This window comes from Corvus moneduloides, chromosome 4 (assembly GCF_009650955.1).
Source record: "Corvus moneduloides isolate bCorMon1 chromosome 4, bCorMon1.pri, whole genome shotgun sequence".
Lineage (NCBI taxonomy): Eukaryota > Metazoa > Chordata > Aves > Passeriformes > Corvidae > Corvus > Corvus moneduloides.
Window position 1 is genome coordinate 35,207,041 of NC_045479.1, and position 21,953 is coordinate 35,228,993.

At 35.3% G+C, this 21,953-nt stretch overlaps 1 protein-coding gene across 4 annotated transcripts in view; it reads right to left on the reverse strand.

Annotated features, from left to right (window-relative positions):
- Positions 1-1,736: 1,736 nt before the first annotated feature.
- The window catches only part of OTOGL (otogelin like), a 92,333-nt gene continuing 72,116 nt past the window's right edge, over positions 1,737-21,953 (reverse strand). For 3 of the 4 annotated variants that reach the window (XM_032107413.1, XM_032107414.1, XM_032107412.1), the window contains 16 exons: positions 20,016-20,157; positions 19,495-19,680; positions 18,772-18,984; positions 17,818-17,922; positions 17,402-17,509; positions 16,936-17,037; positions 16,250-16,354; positions 16,121-16,161; positions 15,096-15,159; positions 13,951-14,129; positions 13,502-13,606; positions 12,572-12,691; positions 10,926-10,971; positions 8,996-9,067; positions 6,735-6,814; positions 1,737-4,222 (listed from right to left, as the gene is read on the reverse strand). In XM_032107413.1, the coding sequence (XP_031963304.1) occupies positions 4,022-4,222; positions 6,735-6,814; positions 8,996-9,067; positions 10,926-10,971; positions 12,572-12,691; positions 13,502-13,606; positions 13,951-14,129; positions 15,096-15,159; positions 16,121-16,161; positions 16,250-16,354; positions 16,936-17,037; positions 17,402-17,509; positions 17,818-17,922; positions 18,772-18,984; positions 19,495-19,680; positions 20,016-20,157 (1,869 nt within the window). In that variant the 3' untranslated portion in view covers positions 1,737-4,021. The remainder of the gene's footprint in view (positions 4,223-6,734; positions 6,815-8,995; positions 9,068-10,925; positions 10,972-12,571; positions 12,692-13,501; positions 13,607-13,950; positions 14,130-15,095; positions 15,160-16,120; positions 16,162-16,249; positions 16,355-16,935; positions 17,038-17,401; positions 17,510-17,817; positions 17,923-18,771; positions 18,985-19,494; positions 19,681-20,015; positions 20,158-21,953) is intronic. The other variant, XM_032107415.1, reaches the window with a different exon arrangement.

The following is a 21,953-nucleotide window of genomic DNA, read 5'->3' on the forward strand; positions in this document are numbered from 1 at the left end:
ATTGTCACAGTATTCCTGAGTGTTATCTACATGTTTATTTGGCAGTAAGTTTTACACAAAGGTGAATCTCTGTAGTATTTGGAGATTGGATTTGTCCTTTAAATTCTTATAAAAGGTGAGATGGAAGAAAAAGAGATGGAAAGAATTATACAGAACTAATGCATAATAATAAAAGAAAATAATTATTAAAAAAATTACAGGTGCTGTAAGATGAGTTTATCAGCAGTGCAGAAGATCAACAGAAAAAAAAAAAAAAGTGTCAGTAAAATAGTGTGGAAGAGGGGGGAAAAGAGCCACATCTGAAATAGAATTTTGTCATTGCTGAAACACTCTGAACAGCAGAGTGATGATGTATAACCCCAGACTGGGTTCTTATAAATGCCTCTGCCTCTCAGTATACTATGTGGCTTGTAACTGTGTTCAAACACCCACCTTCAGGCCTGATGCTACCCTGAAGTTTCACCAATACACAGGTGCATGTATTTGAGAAGAGCTCTGCCTGCAATGTGGAAATAAATCACGCAAATGAATTACATTTTACTTTTTATTTTTAGTATACAGCTTTGGCTAGCTAAAAATGGGAATGTTAGCTGCCTGTATAGCTATACTCAGATTTTATTGATGAAAACACACAGTAAGTGGCTTATACCTAATATTAAAAGCTGTGCTTCAAATTCTAATTGTATATATTGGGGCTAGAGTTGGTCTTAACAAATTATCTGGTAAAAAGGCAATGGAATAATAAAAGTCAAATATAAATAACATGGCAAAGACTTACCATTTTTTAGAAGCATAGTCAGGTACAATCTGATTCTGAGTACAGAGATATTTTTATGTTAATCCCTAAAATATTTGCATAGTTTTATGGCTAATACTTTATATTGAGCAATATCTTTTGGAAGCTTAGGTAGGAGAAGAGAACAGTGGAAATGTAGGAATGAAGGGCCACTGGAAGCAGTTAAAAATGGGAGAAATGACAAGGCATGGCAGGACTGCAGCACGAGGCATCCACACCATCGTGCACAGTTCCTCACATTTTTCAGTGACAATGTGGGAGTTTCAGAAGCATTCCTTCCCAGCCTTTTTTTTAGGGGAGTAGACATTATTCTAGTCTTAGTTTCAAGAGGGTAGAAGGGAGGGAACTCTGTGGGTATTAAAGCTCTTTTAGTCAATAATAAACAGACTAATTAATTTTGGCATTTAACGAAATAAGGTTTGAGTTGGATCAGCTTTCCAAAGAAGCTCACAAGACAACTGTGTGGTCAGTTACACAAAATTTGAGGATAGGGATTGAGGCAGGAATGCAGAGTTGAAGACACATGAGAAAGCCAAGACAGAATGATAAACTGCATATACATTAATATTTAAGTCGCAGACAGAGGAAATGTGTGGAGTAGAACAGTGCTGCCACACTGCAGGTTCATTAAAACCTCTCTGGTGCAAGGCCTGCAAGGGCTAGTTCACACTGTATAAAACACATCACATTCTGCCAGTGTCACCTTCCTGGAGCTAAAAGGGCTGAGTGGCCTGTGCAGGAAATGGTTCATGGGTTTTAATAGATGTCTGCTTTCTGACAAGGCCAAAGCAGCCCGAGTTTGAAGTTTAATTGTAAAATGAAAGACAATCTTAGAGCCATCCAATCCAGCTCCACTGAAGATGTAAGGTTTTGCTGTAGGCTTCAGGAAGAATCCTGACACAGTTCCTTCTGATTGTTGCATTTAAAAAAGAAAGTTGTCTAAGTGGGACAAAAATAGTTTAATACCGTTTATCTTATTACAGGTTGTCATGAAGTTTTAAACATAACTTCTTTTACAATTTCCAGGTTTTCCTAAGGTTTTGCATTAGCATACATCTTAGTGGCAAAGCTTAATTAATTGCATCAACACTGATTTATTATCACTATGCACAATAAGTTTATTAAATTCTTTTCAATTACAAACACAGCTCTAAATTTTAGAAAAGCACAGGGCTTATAAAAGGCCACAGCTGTTCAATGAAAATGCTTGATGATTATACGGAAAAATGCTATATTTTGAGAGTTTCCTTTCTATCAAATGCTAAATGCATTAAGTAGATTTGGGCCAAAGTCTCTTAATGCAAATATAGGATACCAACCCCTATCTCAAAAAACAAAAGTACGTATTTTTCTTTTAGAAGTTGTCCTTTAATTTGCTGTACGAGTACATAAACATTACAGCTGTGACTGTGATTTATCTTCTATTTCTTGCCTGCATGAAGTTTCTGTACACAAATACTGACAGCAGTATCAGAGACTGTTTTGGTTCTAGGCCCTGGTATATAATACAACTTGAAATTTCTGCCTTACAAATCATAAAAACAGGCAGATGAAGCATTTGCTTTCTCGAAGTTTTATTTTGATCTCTAGTTGATCACTATTTCTTTATAATGGTTAAATATTTTGCTGATATTTTAAAATGATTCTTATTTAATTTTTAAACCAAGTCACTATTTTTAATGATATGGATGAGTAGATGAGTCTTGTTAGTAATGACAGATTTCTCTGTATAAGCTATTTTTCTTTATAAGCCATCATGTAGCAATGTAGCAAACAATTTAAGATTTGTCACACAAAGAAGCAAAATAGCCTTGGATTTTAAGGCTATTTTGCTATATATTGCTCATATTTCATTGTAATAACCCTTGTGATAATCCAAGCTTTTTGTAATTAAATGATGACAGCTTGAAATTAAAACTGTTTGTCAGGTTTTCAAACTTTTAGAGAAGAATTTTAATTCTGAGTCAATTAAAAGGAAAATTGATAAGGAAAATACTGTCATAACTTAAATAATTTTCATTCAGTGACTTTATAAAGCAAAGTAATCTTCTAAAAACAAGCTTAATTTTGTATCCTTTATTTTTAAAAGCAGGTTATGTAGTATGTTTAATAAAAGGGAGATTATACTCACTTCAGGGTGTTGAATCATCTTGTTACATCTTGATTGAGCATGAATAACTCACCTAAGCCCCTCAAAACATTTATTTTACTTGATTTTTTTTTTCCTGGACTCAAAAATTATGATTCCTAAATTCAGTCAATAGTCTAAATATCTATATTAAAAAAAAATAAAACATACATTGAACACAAATCTTCAGACTGGAAAAAAAAGACAAAACCCATTATGAATATTCAAAATGTGCAGTATCCTGGGTTTTTAAAATAAATATATATACATATAATCTTATTCTATACCTAGCAGAGAGCCAATTTCTTTTCTGTGAAAAGTGAAAAAATGCATATAAAATGGAAACCTTCACAGCAGAAATGGCTTTCAGATATTTTTAAGGCACAAAAGCTATAACTCCTCAGCCTTTGCCGATTCATGCTTCATATTTATAATATACATAAAAATTAAATACATGTCTAAAGTTTCAAGGTATTATGGTTCTGCTATATACTCTGGAGATTTCCTACAAGTACTTACAGATAACAGTCATGTTGTTTCTCAGTGACTTACAGTGTAAGCAGAATCCATCACTGTCAACAGCTTAACAGACAAAAGATAGATTTTTGAGCAAGATGAAAAATGTTACAGTTGAACCCACTGTTTTTTAAACAAATTAATTCAGTCATTCCCAAATCCTAATATGCTTCTTTCCCATTTAAACATGGGAGTGGTGACAGTTTTCAACTGGAGACCTCTAAGTAAATGAACCACTAAGAAATTCTCAACTTTGATAGGTAGCCACAATCAAAACCTTTAAAACACTGGAAATACAGATATTAACCAGCTTTTTTCACCACCTCAACAGAAAACCACTGAGTAGAAGTAAATGATGGATAAACTACACCTTGTTCAAAAGGATTTATGTTTTTCTTTCTGTACTTGCCAATATTTTCAAAGGTAATTTGAAGAACAACAAACATCATCTTTGCTAAATTTGGGGAAAGTGACATTATAAAGCATAACTGATGCCTTTTTTATTTCCCTACAGAATACTATAGCCATCCATGATCAAAAAACTGTGTCTGGTGAAAGCTAAATCATGTCCACAGCAATGTTCAGTTCCACTGGCATGAGCAGTCTATAGGCTCTTGAATGACGTACGTAATTTCAGTGCCATTTCCTGAGCAGCGCAATGGCACAGTCAGGACTCGTGTTCCCACTTCTCGACAACATTTACAGAATCTTAGATGGCTATCAATATTGACATTGAAAATTGTTGCAGATGGGCATTTTCCATCACAAGAAGCCACGTTTATCTAAGAGTAAAATAAAAGAAAATAAGAACAAGAATAAAAATTCGATAGCTCAATTTTTTAAATAAAAAGATTACATTTCAAACTTCTTTGTGATTAAAACCCATTTTTACATTTGAAAAGGACTTTGGTCTTAAAAATTATTTTATCTTCTAAAATTCATTCATTCTAAGCTTAGCCACATTTAAAATAATTTTTTTTTAATTAAACTTTTCTTGATTGTTTAATCACATGTTTTGTTTCAACCTTATGCTATGGATACCAAAACTGAATCCCCAGTTTACAAATTAATAACTTTGAAACAGCACAGTTGAATCTGTGTCCTTTTCATGTTCAGTGATAAAAAGTTAAATTCTTCTATGTAAAATGAAGGGAAGTTTATCTTTCTCCTTGAAGGTTCAAGAGGAAAAGCATATCAGTGAAAAACCTTTTCCCTTTTTTATTTTACTGTTTGTGTCTGAGGGCTGTGTTATCACTCAGAGAAATATATCCAAAAAGTAGATGCAGTAACAAACCAGCTGGAGCACATACTAGTTAGAAAATTATTTGTGCTCTAGGCTTCAGCAGAGCAAAGATTTCTCTCACTGTTACATTATGTGAAGAATTTTCTTAGCTGATACATTGACAGAAAAAAAATTACACTTTTTAACTAAACTTAAGCAGAGTTGAAATGGTGGGAAATCAAGGCTGGCTATACTAGGTCTAGTTCTCTTCATGACAGACTTAAATCTGATTTCTTATGCAGCGGGGGCGTATGAACGTTGCTTTGAGCCACTCCCTTCCAAGCCTGTGATGAAATATGCCATACCCATACAAGTTAGACCAAAAGATTACTCTTATAACTGAAATTTCCTGAGATTTGACAGGAGTAAAAAAAGATTTTGTCGTCCGCTTTAATAGTCTCAGTTATTAATTAATTAAATGTAATCATGCTCGGCCCTATCCAAGGTTTGACAGCAGTAATCTGGCCAAGAACAAATATGTAGTTCCCAGCCAGTCACAGCTGATACCACCATTTCATGGGCCAAATCAAGATCGAAAAAGAGCACCAGTGGGGGAGCTGGAGAGAAAAGGAAGGGGAGCTAAGGGTATGAGAACATGAAAATCTGGAGGTACTTCTGTGTGAAGGGTAAGGGAATCTGGACTGTGTGAAGGATGTGCAGCCATCAAGGAAAACGTGAACAAGGAGATACTGGGAAAAGGGGGCTGTAATACAGACGGAGGTGGGATGGTAGTAGGTCTTTTTGGAAGGTCAGTAGAGAGGGAAGAAAAGATAAAATGTTTACAATAGAAAGTCATAAAAAGGAAGGCTTCATCTGTTGCGCCATTCAAGACCTGACTTGGCCAACATTCTTGTTGCTCCTCTGTGAATGCCTTAGTTCTACAGCAATGTAGAACTGCAGCAATGTAGGCCGCAGCTGCGCAGAGCACTCTCTCCACGACTGCAGCACTGATTCCTAAGAGACACTAGAATGAGTTTGTTTCCACTCCCTATCCATTTGCCTAAATGCCACAGCTCTTAGCCTTTTTGTCTGTGGGAGAGCAGAGATCTTCACAGAATTGGATGAAAGGGCAAGGATCTTTTCACCTAGCTTAAAAAACCTGTGAGTTTTGACTAAGCCTTTCATTTTAATACTCTTTATTTAGTTAATACCATGTCCTTATTTTGTCATATTGCTGTCTCAGCCTAGGTTGTTAAAGTAACTGTGAAGCTCTCCAGACTCTTCTCTTAACTATGGAAAATTACTCTAATTTCATCTCTATATTTATACTCCCTCATTATCAACCCTTCTAAAACTAAATAAATACACCACACACTCCTACTATTAAAATTTGAACATGTCACTATTGACCTTCTATCAGGATGACTTTTAACATGTGATGACATTTTGCCTCTTCCCTAATGACTGCTTAGGATCTTCAACAGAATCTTGCCAGAGGCCTTTTAGAAGTTTTCAGATACTTTGTCAATTGCTTCTCTTTTAAGTGCTACATGAGAAGCACATTTGCTGCTCAGAAATTTCCCAGCGTCTGTAGATGGGGCTACACCAAAGCTGAGAAATAAGATGTCTCAAGCAAACCCATAAATAAATGGGATCATGAATTTATGATATGGAAACCTATACTATGTGAGGGAGAAGCCACGAGCATAAACGTCTTCAAAGAGGAATGTGGCAGTGTTCCATCACATTTTAAGTTGAAACATTTCTACTCCTCTTTTAGAGCAGGATATTATTTCAGCTAAAGAATTCAGTGCCTTCATTAGTTAAACTAATTATGGTCTGTAATTTTCATTTGAAGCCAGATGTTTCTCCAGGTAGGAGGGCTCAGTCTCTCAGTAATAGAAATAGCTAGTTTTACTCCATATATGAGTAGGATAACATTCCTAGGGCCAAGAGTCTGCTTTTGAGAAGAAAGCAGCATTTTTTGTTGCTTGTTGTTAGTTATAACCAACTTCTTAATACTTGGTTTGCCAAGCCATAGGCCCAGCATTGAACAGCTCTTTTATGCTTACCGGGCTCTGACTTATACAGTCATTTTTTCTTATGGTTGTCCTGATTGTCATTTTCTGGCAAATCCTTTCTTCCTTTTTGCCTGATAAAATACAAAAAATGCATACTGAATCAATACATCTTCTGTACTGTACTTCCTTCTTTAAAAAGTAAAAATATAAACATAATTTAAATAATTATACTTTGTTTTCATTAATGTACACACAGAAACTATTACTTCCATAATTTTCTTTTAAAATCCAATATATTAATAAAGAGTTCCTGTGCAGTATTATCTATTTTTAGCTGGCACATATGAGCATCAAGTGGCCCAAATAAGCTATACAAATTTTTAAAATATTAAACAATGAATATGTTTTTACATTGCACATATTGCAAGAGAAATATATGCAATTAGAAAAGAAAATGTCTTTAGTAATTTCGAATAGTATTAGAATTAATTCTGTTTAATTGGGAATTTCTAATGCAAATGGGATTTTGATCCTGACTTTTATAAAATTTTCAGAACTTAACATTTGAGAAGGTGAAGCTGTGAATGTGATTCCAACCTTCATGATATTTTTCATTATTAAAAATTAAGTGTAATTATATTATTTTAATATGTTTTTGAGAAAGATGTCTTTCAAAGCTTCTTTGAGGACATGCATTTATTTGCTAAATATGGAACACTTTTTATCACCACATCTGAAGCATGTAGCACATGAAGTCAGCATACAGATCTAGGATGAGGGAAATACTGAATTTTTATGTTCAGTCTTGGAGATATCGATAGGAGGGGTTTCTTTTTTAATTTGAAAAATAAAGCTGTACAGTGAAAAGCCATTTTTTAACATGGTAAAAGTCATAATATAATACTGAAACAATAAACATAATTTTTCATGCTTCACTCTGTTTCAGACCATTATTATTATCTGTGTAACAGCAGTTATTTAGATCTCCTGATTCACTACCCACACTACCCACCAAAATGATCTGTTAGTTTTGCTGTGCAACCATTCTGGACATACAGCATATAAAATAATAAGCACTATTCAGTAGTTTCTTGACCTTCCTTCATGGCTGAGTGTACAAAAAAACAACAACTCTTCTGTTCCCCAAAAACTTGAGAGCACTTTTATAAGATAAATGATCTCTGAGTAACCAAGATATTCTGCAACCACTGCTCCATTGAGTGCTGAAAAATTAGGTTGCCTGCAGAGTACAGCTATATTTTAACCTGTGCATTGAAGAATCAAACAAAATTATGTTACTGAATTAGCAGATCTCTGTATGAGCAAAGCTGTTAGACTATAACATTTCTCTTTTCTTTCCTCAGAAACACTTTAAAAAATTCTGTGATATTTTCATCTGAAAGTGTTTGCCAGCTTGAGTATGTGTAGACAGTGCAATCTTTGTAGTGCTGCAAGTTATATAGAGATATAAATCTAACATTTCAGCATATAAAGTGCTGATGTCTTAGGAAAGCTCTGCTGCTACACTTTTCTCTCTCCAACCTCGAACTGTAAAAAGGAACTGCATTCAATATCAGATGTGCTTTGTTTACTCACTCCTTATTTGAGTAAGGAATTTCTGTGACCTACCTATCCTAAAAAGCAAAGAATTATGAGTGTATTGCAACAGTTCTGTAACAATTTGTAATTTCTGGTATAAAAAGTATACCTTGCCATGGGGTTGTATTTGTATGTGTTGTGGCCCCCTCCCCGCCCCTGCCCTCAGTATTTCCTTAACTTTGTAAAACATATTACTTGTGACAAAGAAGAAATACAGTCACCCCGAGACAACAGCATAAATCCATGTCTGCAAAGGTGAGACCAGACAGTAACACACACTCTTGCTCTATTTTAAGGGAAAAAGATTTCCATCATTAAATTTAGAGACCTGGGATCAGATTCAGAATCTCTTGGTAAGAATATTCAGAATTATGATTTTTTTAAAGTAACATTTCTTATTAAAACTACCCTGTATATTAAGTTCATGTGATAAAACCAATTTCAACAATGAGCAGGAGGAATAACCATCAGCAGCATATGCCATAAATGGATGAACCTAATTCTGACAGGTGCTGAGCAGTGAATCTTAATCAGGCTTTAGAAAACCACTGATGTGGGAGGCCAACAGAGGATCAGCATCTCTCAGTAGCAGGCCCAGAACCATTAACTGCATGGTAACATTTAATGATGGTGACAGCTATGACACATATATCAAGCAGTGCTTACATTATTATCAAAAAAAAAAAGAGAAAATACATTATTAAAAATAATACCTGGTTCACAATTAATATTATCAGTAGGCACTACTGGACTAATGGCAAAGGGTAATAGACCCAATCCAGAACCTGCCAGAATCATTAGGAATAGAAGATGCTCATGAAATAAAAACATTTCTGTATAAATGACACTTCATTAATTCTTACACTGCCAACTGAAATTTTTCTTTTAGCAAAAAATTATGAGCTTTCCTGTTAGTCTTCTACAATTTAGAAACTCTGCAGCTGCTTCAAGTCTCACTAAAGATGGCCTACACTTTATTACCCTCCTGGTTATCACAAAACTGGAATGCTTACTTTTAAACCAAACTTTTGGAATTAGTCTCTCTATGGCAAGGTAAGAATTAAATGTATCCACTCACTTTGCATGCATTAAATCAAGCTCTTTCAGAAAAGTTATTTGTTCCCATTAAAATCCCAATGTGTTGCAAGCTCTATTTATAAGTACTCAACTGCTTCACCACAGGGCACATGCTTTTAGTTAAAAATAAAACAAAATAAAAATAAAATAGCATATAATTTTATGAATGATATCTGGGGGTTTTAGCAGCCACCTCAGCAAGTATTTCTGAAGTATAACAATGCCTTTCCTGAGGCCACAGAATATGGCCAAAATTATAAATCTTCCTGGTCCGCAGAGAACCAGCAGTCAATAATTTTTAAGACTAATTTTCTAAATAACACCAAGCTAATTTTTTTTTTGGATGGGCAGATTTAAGTATTTTTCCATTCAGTTTATCTCATGAGAGAAAGACTATTGATTTTAGTACAATTCTGGTGTGTTACTTCTCTGGTAATTGTCATAAAAAAATAGATTCTGTTGTATTAAAATACCTTTCGTTTTCCATGTTTTGGTTACAATGGAACAACAATATTTGCAGTTCACTTTCTAAGACTCGCATAGCTTGGAATCTTGGTGTTGTTCTGTGTTTTATAAATATCACTACTTCCCCTTATTTCTCCAAATTATATTCAATACATTGCACTTCAGTTTTATATAATAACTGTGCAATATATGGTTATAAGTCTGTGACTTGCTATTCAATAATATTAAGTAAAAGGTTGTATACAAAAGTTCCAAAGACTAATTTGCTTTTACTCTAATGTTGAACACAAAAAAGGCCAAAAAAGAGGGTTAAAATTTTCTGTAATATTGAACATGTCCTTGCTCTACACAATTAGTTTTACAAAAGTGTTTTATTTATATATATACACATAATTATATACTTAGATAATAAAAATTTTTCTAGTCAAAACTGCAGAGAAAACCAGTTTTTTCTCAATCAGTTTTTTAAACTGCATAAATTATGAAAATTTTATGTCAGCTTGAGTCACATTTCATCATATTTTAAAGTTACAAACTCAGAAAATGTGAATGTATTCCCAGATATTAAAAGCTGATTTTATATAAGCATTACTATCATCAATATTACTGTAATTTTTCCTCATTTCAGATTTAAGAAAAAACTTTCCAGGATTTTGGGCCTAGAAAAAACATATTAGGGATACAGAATAAATTGCTAAGTTTGAAGATGTATCGCAAAATGTCATTGAATCAGGAATCAATTTTAAGAGGAAATATTCTTGTCTTTTCAGGTGAAGATCTTACAGGCGCTATTTTAGAGCCAACTTAATGATAAAGAGAATGCTTTCAGTTTTTTAATTGAGACAACTTTTAATCTTCCATGGGTTATATTTGGAGAGATTTGGTTATACTCCAGAACAATAATATTAAAAATCACCGAGTCAGCAGCCAAATGAAGCAAGGCCTTTTAATAAGAGTAGTTAGGTAACTACAACAATTTTATGTGATTTGTAGGGGGAACTGCATGCTTTTTCACTCTTTATGTCCCAGCAACTGAGGTTAAAAAATAAGCCCTCCAAAACCAAAGCCAAACTAGCACATATTGCAGCCTTCGTGACTTACAGGTCTTGCAGCAGCCATCATTATACGTCTGCACAATTCCTCCATTCTAGGAAAATAAAAGAAGAATATAGCAAAAAAGTCTGGGCCCAATGCAAAGGAAATTGTGTCTCAAGACATTCCACATTTTAAAGATGCCAAACTAATAAAAAGTAGTGTCACTGAAATCGAGAGAACTACACAGATATGTATCAGCTGAAGGTTTGCTTCACAAATTCTTTAGTCTTTGAAACTGAAAATGAACTCACTGATGACAAGTTCAGTAGTGTTCAGTTTTCATCTGATCTAGTTTCCTTTGAAAAAGTCATTTAGTTTCTATCAGCATGTTTTTTATATCATCCACTACCATCTATTTCCCCACCACAGAGATTTATTAGGATAGTTTCAAAATTTTACATGAGTAGCCCAGATCTGCATATCAAGCAGACAACAGAACATAAACAGAACTCTTAGGATAACAACAGACAAAAGACAGACATTTTTTAGCTTCTATATCTTCATGTGAGCATAAATTTTTTACCTCGTTACAGAAAAATTACTGAATAAAGTGTTCGAGAACTTCTTAAATGAGCACTTAAACTCAGATATTCCTGAGTTACCCTGAACTGCCTGTGAGAAAGGCTTTCTTCTCAGCTACTAGTTCAAGCATATGCTTAGCATCTCTCAAAAACAGGTCAGACTGACTCAGAAAGTTAATTTTAGGGCTCCATTCCTTAAAATCTTAACCATTATTAGTAAGGAAAGACCCTAATAGATGATGTTAGAATGGTTCTAAGGAAGAAACTCAGAATAAACTCACAGTAGTACAGGCATTAATTTTAAATAGAATACCTTCTTCAGGATTGGAAGAAATAGGAACTTTTTTAAACAAATGGAAGGAATAAGTAGGACTAATAGCAAATGTATAATCTGTAGTCAAGGCAGCAATGGTACTTACCCTTTCTACATATATATTTATTATCATTTTTAGTTCATATTAAATATAGGATGTACTGCAAGTGCAAAAATTTTACAAGTATTATAAAGTTAGAGAATTATTAACTTAGAAGTTAAACTGCAAACAAATACACAATCTTTGTGAAGAGTACATGTTCTTCAAAGCAGTTTATATGGATATGCCACCTTTACATTTTTAAATATATGATCTAGGTAGATACCCTGGATACCTTTTGTTATGTTACACAAATTTTAGTTTAAGAGACAATAAAGTTTATATATACTCTTTTATCTTCCTAATCATTGCACAACTTAGGGAATTTTTAATATAGCTGACTTTTATATGCAGCATTTCTGGATTTCTTGATCTGATTTATTCACTGTCTGTGTTCTATGAACTTGGCAAAGTATTATTCCAAGTAACATATAGCAATTAGCACTTTGTATAGTGTTATGTCAAGTATGATTCCAATTCCACAATATTCTAATAGCAGTCATCAACAAAACCCAAGCCAAACTTTTACACTCCTCACAGATACTTGGTCACTCAGAAAGAAAACTAGAGTATAGGAAATGACTGCAAATTGCTCATTTACATATTTTTACTTACCACTTTTTTAATTTAAAGAAAGTATGTGAAGTTTGCATGTGTTGTGGAGTATAAGCCAAATTCCAGAGCAATTATTGTCACTTACCTTACCCAAAGTACAAACCTTTGTACACTCAGTGTCATTAAATGGGGGACAGACAACACTTGACCCCAGTACAATAGCCCCTGCAGCAGTCTTTGCACATTTGTAGTTGGTACAGTTGGAGGTCCAGGTGCTTCCTTCCTGAATATATAAAACAAAGCCACTGTCAGGAAAGCCAAACACTTCAACTTTATCTCCAGCCTAAAATGTCTATAAAAGTGGTGCCCTCATGCTGTAGCATCTACTGGAGTGCAAAGTCTGCTGCAGACCACCCGTAGGTGGCAAAAGGCAAAGATCATCCTCTAACTACCAGAGGTTACTCCTCCCCAGAGCCATGGCTCTAATCTCCAGCATGCTGCTGAGCATGGGTGTCCTACTGCAGGATGAAAGGACTCTGTGCCAGTTCAATAATTTCTTTTGCTCTGAAATCAATTCAAAGTATGAACCAAACCATGGCCACATCTAAATTTCTGTGTATGTGTATGCTGGGGCACACCATCAAGATCCTGAGCCCCAGTGCCTCAGTTTGCACTTTTCCTTTCTGTAGTAACCAGCATGAAGAGAAGAGTGGCCCTGAGAAGAGGGGGACATAGAAGTCCTGATATAGGCTCAGAACCTCTCAACACATCTAAATCACAGTACAAAATTTAGAGATAAAAATTGAACCTTGCCCTGCAGTTAAAGCATATCCAGCCTTAAGTAAATGATGACATTTGAATATCTTTGTAGAAAATATTATAACCAATAAGATATTTACATGTGTGAAATGGCAGGTCTTTAGATAAGCACACTCATTTCCAGTTATACATCATAAACAGTCTCTAACTGTGTAACCAGCAGTAAGGAGGTATGAAGCAAGACTGACAGCATGAGTTAACTAAGAAACACCTGTCAGACTCCTGTCTATTGTATCATTACAGTTATTTCCTATCTCTGTTCAGAGGCACTTACCTCATACACAATCAGCGTTCCATTCTCTGTATGAAAAGAGCAGGACACGTTTTGACACGTACCACAACAAGTATGGTGGCTGAAGGAAGGAATATATACTTGATGCTGGAAAGAAAGGAAAGAAAAAAAAACAAGTACTTTTTAAACATACATTATGCAGAAATTCTTTGATTTCTGAAATTAAAAACACCAGGGAAAACAATGGATGGATGGATGGATGGATGGATGGATGGATGGATGGATGGATTGACAGATAGATATGTTTATATAGTCTGCTAGAAACTGCCTCTCAAAATAATCGTGTACCCACAAGATACACATCATCACTGTTAAGTTCTCAAGTTCTTGCTGAGTAAACAGGACTAGCAAAAGTCTTCACCAAAACCTTTATCCTATTTGTGCAGTTGTGCTCACAAATTGCATCATTCCTGTATTTTAAGAATACTCACAGCTTCACATTGCTGGGAACAGTTCATCATTGTGAAATGCATGGCATTGTAGCCTGTGTTCTGATCTTTTTCTTGTAAACACTGCACAGTGTAACAAAGGTCTCCATCCAAGTACTGAATCACTGACTGTCCAGGATTCAGTACTGTGACCTCTTGGAAGATGCACACATCATCCTTCTCTAAAACCAAAAGAAATAAATGTTAGCAGAGGGAGAAAAAAAATCATGAAACAAATTAACAGAAACACTGATAAGACAAAAGTAGGGCAAAGTCCTATGCACTGCAAAAGTATTCTGTCTTTTCGACTTGATTGGTTTGTGGTTTTAATTACCAAACAAGAGCAGGAGGAATGATAATTCAGTTTTAGAAAATGCTACAATTACAAAACTGCCTAAAACTGATAGTGTTCGTACTATAGAAGTAAAAAAATTCTGTTGTTCTTATTTTAAAAGTGTTCTAATATTTACCATTCAGCTATTCTGTGCATCACAAAATGTAGCCTTTCTGTCAATTAAACTACTATGTCTACAAATACCTGTGGGCCAGTAATCTGCTCAGGCTGTACCATAAATGTGTGCTTGGCTCTTGGAGGCAGTTTAGCCTGGGCTGCTGCCAAGACTGCAGCTTGCCTCAGCACAGTGCAGCTGAAATCTAGTCTACATGGGTAGCTGAGTGAGGGACGGGAGCAGAGCTCTGATCTTAAGACTGGCTACCTGCTCTTGTGCTGGCTGAACAGGTCAGTTGCTCTGTGTGAGATGTCATCTCATGTGTGCTTGAAAGCAGACCAGGAGCAGCTGCCCTGCTCACACTCAGCTACCATTCACAGCCTGTTTCCTATTTGCCTCTCACCAGAGAGACTGTACCTGACTCTGAAAGCATGGGCAGTTCTGCAACACTCCCACACCCTGCCAGAATAGACATAAAATGGATGGCTTAGCAGACAAAGCACCACATTCAGAAAAGAGAGTATCATTGCATAACTAGATAGAGACTCATCAAATTAGGATAAAAGAGCATTTACGTTTGAGAAGGTTATAATGGTCCTATTTATGCTTTCTTTGCATAAAATGGTGTGCATAAATGCATAAAAAGCACCTTTTTTGCTAAAAACTGAAACACAACAATGAGGAATATGAAAAAGTTACCACAAATGTAGTGAGTGCATCCACAAGCACTGGAAACACTGCTATCTATTTTTTTAACTTCTCCCTGAGTATAAAAAGATAAAAGTTTACAAAGTCATACACAATTAAAGGTAGTGCTACATGGACAATTTTTCTCTAAAAATGTAAAATATTACTTTCATCACTTCCACCCCTGGTTTCATAAAAGAGAAAAGCTGCAATGTACGCAAGAAACAGTAACACATTCAGAGTTATTCAATGTATTTATCTCATCAAACAGAAAACAGCACTTCATTTTCCATAGGGGTGCATAGAATAGCAGAGTCAATAAACAGCATTTTTTCCTGAGAAAAAAAGTTTTTTCAATAATAAACATATTAGCAAAAGATTGCCTCCTAAGAATTTTCTTCTGAAAGAGTGGTGAAAGCTATTTAAATCTAAAAGTCCTTAATAGACTTTATGTTATGAAGTCTTCACATAAGGAACTTCAGGCATGGGATAAGGAAAATAGGATCATTATGGTATTAATGGGAGTTTGAACATTCACTCATAATTATTTTCCATCTCACAGTCTCTATTATGACAAACTACAGAGAAGCAAAATATTCATGACTTCTCACACTAGCTAAATTCAATAATGTTAAATCATTTTAATCAAAAGCATAAGTGATTAAGAAAATAACACATTTCTTCAGATGATATATATAATCATAAAGTTCATACCTCATTAATTATTTTTCAAAATGGGAATTACTTATGTAGAAAGCCTCACTAGCATACTGTTTCATGTCAACACTGACCAGGATAAAATTACAGTTTCTTTTTTTCTTTTTCCATCTTAAAACACACAAAGTGAAATTTCTCCAAGGAATGGTTAACAACACTATGCAGACACTTGTTGGAATCACATGCTTCAGCTGGGACTGGAAAGGCAATCCCACCCTGTCCCTGTTCACTCTTTACAACCAATTGAAACAAGGAGTGTAAAAGGGAGGGGTAGGAGAGTGGAACACCATTATTAACAATATTTAAAAGACACCACTTACCAATTTACAGGTCAGCATAGTAGCATTTTCACAGCTACATTCTGAAGAGATAAAGAAAACTGTGTTAATCAATTAGCTAACTCTTAGCTTTGGTTAACAGCTGTGACTAAGGAATAAAGAAATAATTACCACAACGCCATTCAGGACAACATTGCCCAAGTATTTTTTCCTTCACAGGTGTCATGTCATCTGTACAAATCATAGGAGGCTCAGAACAAAGATTTTCATCACAAACTAAATGAGAGGAAAAGACATATGAGAATGTATTCAACTTTCCTTCATGTTTTGCAGCTTACATTACTTTTCTAAAATACATTTAGAAATTACATTTCTAAAATAACATTCTTCTATATAAATATTATTGTATTTCTTAAGCATCTGAATTATACTTGGAATGAAAAACTAAACAAAGATTTTCAAAAGTGATTTTAGTTGTCTTAGAACAAAAAAACAACATGGAAGCTGTTTTATTAAATTTGTTTGAATATATGAACAATTGCATATTAATACTCCAAGGATAGGATTCAGTGCCACATTAATACACTGGTATTTAGATCACTGTGAAAATAACAATATTCTGTCTGGTGAACTAAATAACCTCTCCAGACTCCACTGACTGGGTTTGTTAGCCCACCACTGAGTATACCAAGAAGCTTGAACATACCTCAAACGAGGACACCCTCATTTGGATCTCTTAGTCTATACCTGTAGCCCACCCTAACTGCTGAATCTAAACAAATCCCCACACACCCACACACTGTCTGTCATTTCTACAGAATTTGGTGACATATTGAACTCACAGCAGTTACACTCACCGCAGTAGTAATGAGGACAACAGTAGTGTATGGTATTAAGGTCTACAGTGAGAATTTCCCCTTCACTGCACAAGGGAACAGGCTCAATACAGGATTCACAAACTAAATTTTAAAAAAAATCAGACATTTACAAAGTTTTAAATACTAAAAAGTTAGCACATGTGAATTCCATCTAATAGACTATATAACAAGCAGTATTGTGTTTGTTACTCAGATAACAGAACTTCTAAGGTTTTTATGGATATAAAAACTAAACAAAGTTCAAATATGATGTTCAAAATTATGATGGAAAGAAAAGATCCCCAAACCCAAGGATAATTATGCTCCAGTCAGCCAGATCTGTGTGAAATCTCACTGACCTCTCCAAGCATTCCTACCTTAAGTTACTTGGTTTAGAATTATAGTCTATTTTTGTAAATACTTGGCTATTCCTAAGCTCTCCATAAAAATATTAGAGGCTTCTTACCACAGAGATGAGAGAAACAACAGGGATCTTCCTGTTTTGCTTCAACAATAAATTGGTCTTCTCGGCAGTCTGGCTGGGAGGCATTAAAACAAACTGAAGGATCACATTCTGTAGGATGTGAAACAAACAACTTTTTTAAAGGAGTCACTGAAACAATACAAAAAGATTAAAAAATATATTCTTCATATACTATGTAAAATAAAATACACCAAAGTGATTGTAAATCAGGAGTAACAAAAAACACAAACACAAAAAAATATTGGAGAATGTTTAAAAAAACATACATTGTTGCCTGGTGCTATTTAGAGTGTCCCAGTCTGTCAGCAATCAAACCAACTTGTAACACAAATTTTCTCCCAACATACAATACAAGTATGGAAAACTTTCCACTAACTGTGGTTTTGTATTTCCCTTACCGCATCGGTACTGTGGGCAGCAGGACAGGGGCTGGTAGCCTACCACTAATTGTTCATTGGGTTTGCATGTTGGAATAATGGCATCACACAGTGACATGTTACATTCTGTGGGATAAAAAACAATCAATTTTGACATCTTTAAACAGCTACAAGTGCAAGTCCTATAGTTCAAACTATTTATACCATCTAGTACAGAGATCCACAAAACAAGAGCAGCCGAAGTCAGCTTAAAGTTCACTCCATACCATCACATAGATTTTTGAGCTCAACCCAAGCAAGCAGTTATATCCCTCTTAAAACTGGTATTCACTTGCTCTGCTTCCTATACATGAAACCAGCTATAAAGTCCCATTGATGTTCCTTTAGCAAATTCACAATACAGTATTGGTTACAGGTATCTAATGAGCAAAAGGACCATATCAGCTGGACCATATATTCTCATCTGCCTTGAATATGTTATGAAGAAATTAGTATATTTTGCTTAATATTTTAAGAGCAAAAAACTTATTCTTTTTCTTAACAATCATTGCTAGGCAGAATATTAGTATTCAGAGATCAGCTCCCAAAAAACTTCTTCTGGGAAACAGCAGTAGATCAGAGGATACTGCTCTTCACACCAAAGCACTAGAAAGAAAAGCAAGCAATCTCTGATGACTTCCCCAAATACCAAGGTACTTCTATCATTGAATATATATCAATTTATTATTAAATTCCTTGCAAGAGCTTAAAAAATAATTTTTAACAGAAGATTTGCTTAACTGGTGGACCTCTAAGAAAAAAATTTTTTCGGTGAATAATTCTTATAAAGAATAGAAGCCTCAATTGCTGGCCCAACCAGCCACAAGTACTTGAAAATTAATTCTAAAAAATGTTACCTTGAATTTAAAGTTTTTCAGCTGCCTGTGAATGTCATGCACTTAGACTTCTGTTACTGAACACAAATGTGGTACATACCACAAACTTTCTTGGGACAGCAAGCTCTCTCTTCAATGACATCGAGTAGAACTTCCCCTTCTCTTTCACAGACTGGTGCTGGATCCTCATTGCACTCAGGTTCTACAGCAACAATGCTTCCATTTTCTAAACAGCTGTACATGCAGCACCCTCTCATGGACCCATTCCAGATCTCCCCAGCAGAGCGGGGCTCTCCTTTATTATCTGTACATGCTGGGAAAAACAAACCCCCGTGATATCCCTTCAACAAGCAGACAGGTCCCATTTCCTGCAAGCAACCACGACTTGCATAACATTCTGCATAAAATAATATCACTGTGGAGCATTATCATAAAAGAATCCAAGAAAAAGGATGATGACCTTAAGAGCCCCAAAGGAACAAATGCTTCACTATGGTGAAAATGGGTGAGGGCAAGGGACAGAACCTGCCCAGGTTATTCCTTCCTAAGTTCTCAAGGGAGGAAAGCCTGGGAGCTATAGAAGAATGATCACTATTTTCCCCCCAGTAGGGGTACATCAGCACTGGGTCTTAAAGCCAAGATAACTGAAAACACAAACTGCTGCAGCTTGAGAAAAACGTAGGCTCTGTTCAAGGGACCTTTCTCAGATTCGCGCTTACTGAGGACTGACACAGAACTTAAACTCATCTCGTACCATGAACTGTTAGTATAACTGCGGTTAATATTTCATAACTGCAAAACTACTCTGTCCTACTGTACTTACTACATTTTTCTTCTGGTATACAGAGGTCAGAGTCTGTTCTATGCAGAATGGTGCCATTTTTACACACACAGTCTTCCCTTAAATAGGAACAGGGAGAATCTTCATAGAACCATTTATTCAAGCATGTCTTGGCTTCACAGGGTTGCACACAAGGCTGGTATTCCTTGCCCTCAGGACAGTTCAGTGCTGCAAGGAATAAAAAAGGACATTGAGTGCTTCTGTATTCTTTCAGAATTTCATTGGATAAATAGGTAGTAATAACAAGTGAGTTAGCACAGAAAGCATGCATTTATACTTTTAACAGTACTCTGTTACAGCAGCTAATTCAATGGAGATTAAAATTCATTCATGACTAAATGATGTATACGTATCTTAAGAACTTGTACCCTGATTTATCAATGCTGTGATAAATTGAGATGTTACTTACAAGAATAATAGAAAGAAATATATTTTTAACTTATCACTCGAAAAACTTCATCACTAAAGCCACATAGGGATACAGAACATGGCTGTCTGCTTACAACAATAATCAGGTGTCCTCCATTTAATGCAGATGTTGTGCTTGTTGCACAAAGCCACATATGCAGAAAGCGCATCACACTCATAATTCCAAAAATTAGAACTGTTGATCCACATCTTCTCACAAAATTCCTGTGGTGACACCTAGGAACATATTGCAATTGGGAATTAACAAGTATAAGGACTTTCTGTAATTAAAATAAATCAGTAATTAAGCGAAATAATATAGCCATAAGGGAAAAAATTGTTAGCAGTGTCTAAATTAAAACATATCATTTTTGTCAGAACACTCATTCTGCAAAACTTAAACTGACGAATTTTCTGTGCTCATCAGCAGACACAGAACACAGATCTAGTGAGATTGTCACACTACTTACAAGAACTTTTCAGTATAGCCCTGTCAACTAAAAGTGAACAATCTCAGCTAAACGTTGCTGCTATACCTTCCATACAATCCTTCTGTGAATTAATTACTTATTACTCTGTTTCTGTGTCTGTAGGACCTGATAGCCTATGTAACTGAGTCTAAATGCAGGTGGTGCAACCCATCTTATTTCTGTTGGATTTGTTTGCATAAATTTTTAACAACATGTAAAAGTCAGATTTTATTTCATTCTGCCTGTTCACTACTGTGTTGCAGCCGAGTTCTCCCTGTGATTTCAGTAAGTTTTCAAGCAGTCTCTCACTTCTGCCAAGAAGGTCATGATGATTCTGATGACTGTGTTACCTATCCTTGACGAGCTGCTCCCTGCCAGAGTGCACAGTATGCTCCATCCACTCTAGCTCTGCCACCATCTTGTATATGAAAAAAAACAAATTTCACAATGGATGAACCAACCCCTTGAAAATGTTGATGGTACATCAGTTTTTGCTATAAACCAGGAAAAGATGCCCTATTAGAGTTCTCCTGGGAATGTATATGCAGTAGGAATTCTGACTCCTCAGATTTCCTTAAATTATTATAAAATTAGTTATGTCAAAACAATTATGCAAAGCATCCTACTACTCACTGGTGCTACTCTATCTTCTAGATTCCAAACCACTGCTCTCTCCCACTAAGTTTCTGAGGCAAATATCTATTAATTTTGTATATAAAGAAACTACTTTAGTTCCTTCCTTTCAGAAGAACTCCCTGAATTTTTTCTACCTCAGGAAATTGACGAGACGTCTCAGGAATTTGAAAGACGGGGCTCAGCTGCATGCAACACCTTTAACAGCATTTGTCTGTGATGAAAACTAAAGTGTAACACAATAAGAACCAAGGGTGGAAAGGCAGAACAAGAAGAAATGAATTAGGAACGGGAACTCCAGTATCTCTCAGGAAGAAAGGGCCACTTGAGTAATTAATCCTTTTTATTTTTAGTTAAGTGGGGGAAGTCAGTCAGACCTCAGGGATTTGGGGCTTCCTCATTTTCTGTTCTGGGAAGCAGCTGTGCTGCACTACCCACCTCTAGTGATAGTCTGCATGCTACAGCTATATCCCCATTAGAAACTACCGTTTGTGGAAACAAATGATAGTGATTTCTGTAAGAAATGCAACAAAATTGTCAACATAATATTTGACTATGTCAAAAATTTTTAACTGAAAATTTCTTTAGTCCAATAAGTCTCCAACTGCATGAATCGCTGTTGTGTGCAGGAGAAGCATGAGGTTTTCTGTTCTAGTGATCCATGTTAAGCATTTAATAAAAATAACACCTTCGGAATGTGTATATCTTGACATGATGATCCGTTGTCTCTTCTTTGACAATTGCCCATTAAATAATTTCAAAAAAACAGCGTAATAGCACAGGGATCAATATAGATGTGTGTTTACAATGGACAACATGACTAAAGTACTAAAGCCAACGTGACAGGGGTATTACAACCATCCATTCCATTGTCAAATCATAAAAATAAGCAAAACATGAAAAATGTGCGTGTATCCATCACGCTTTTCT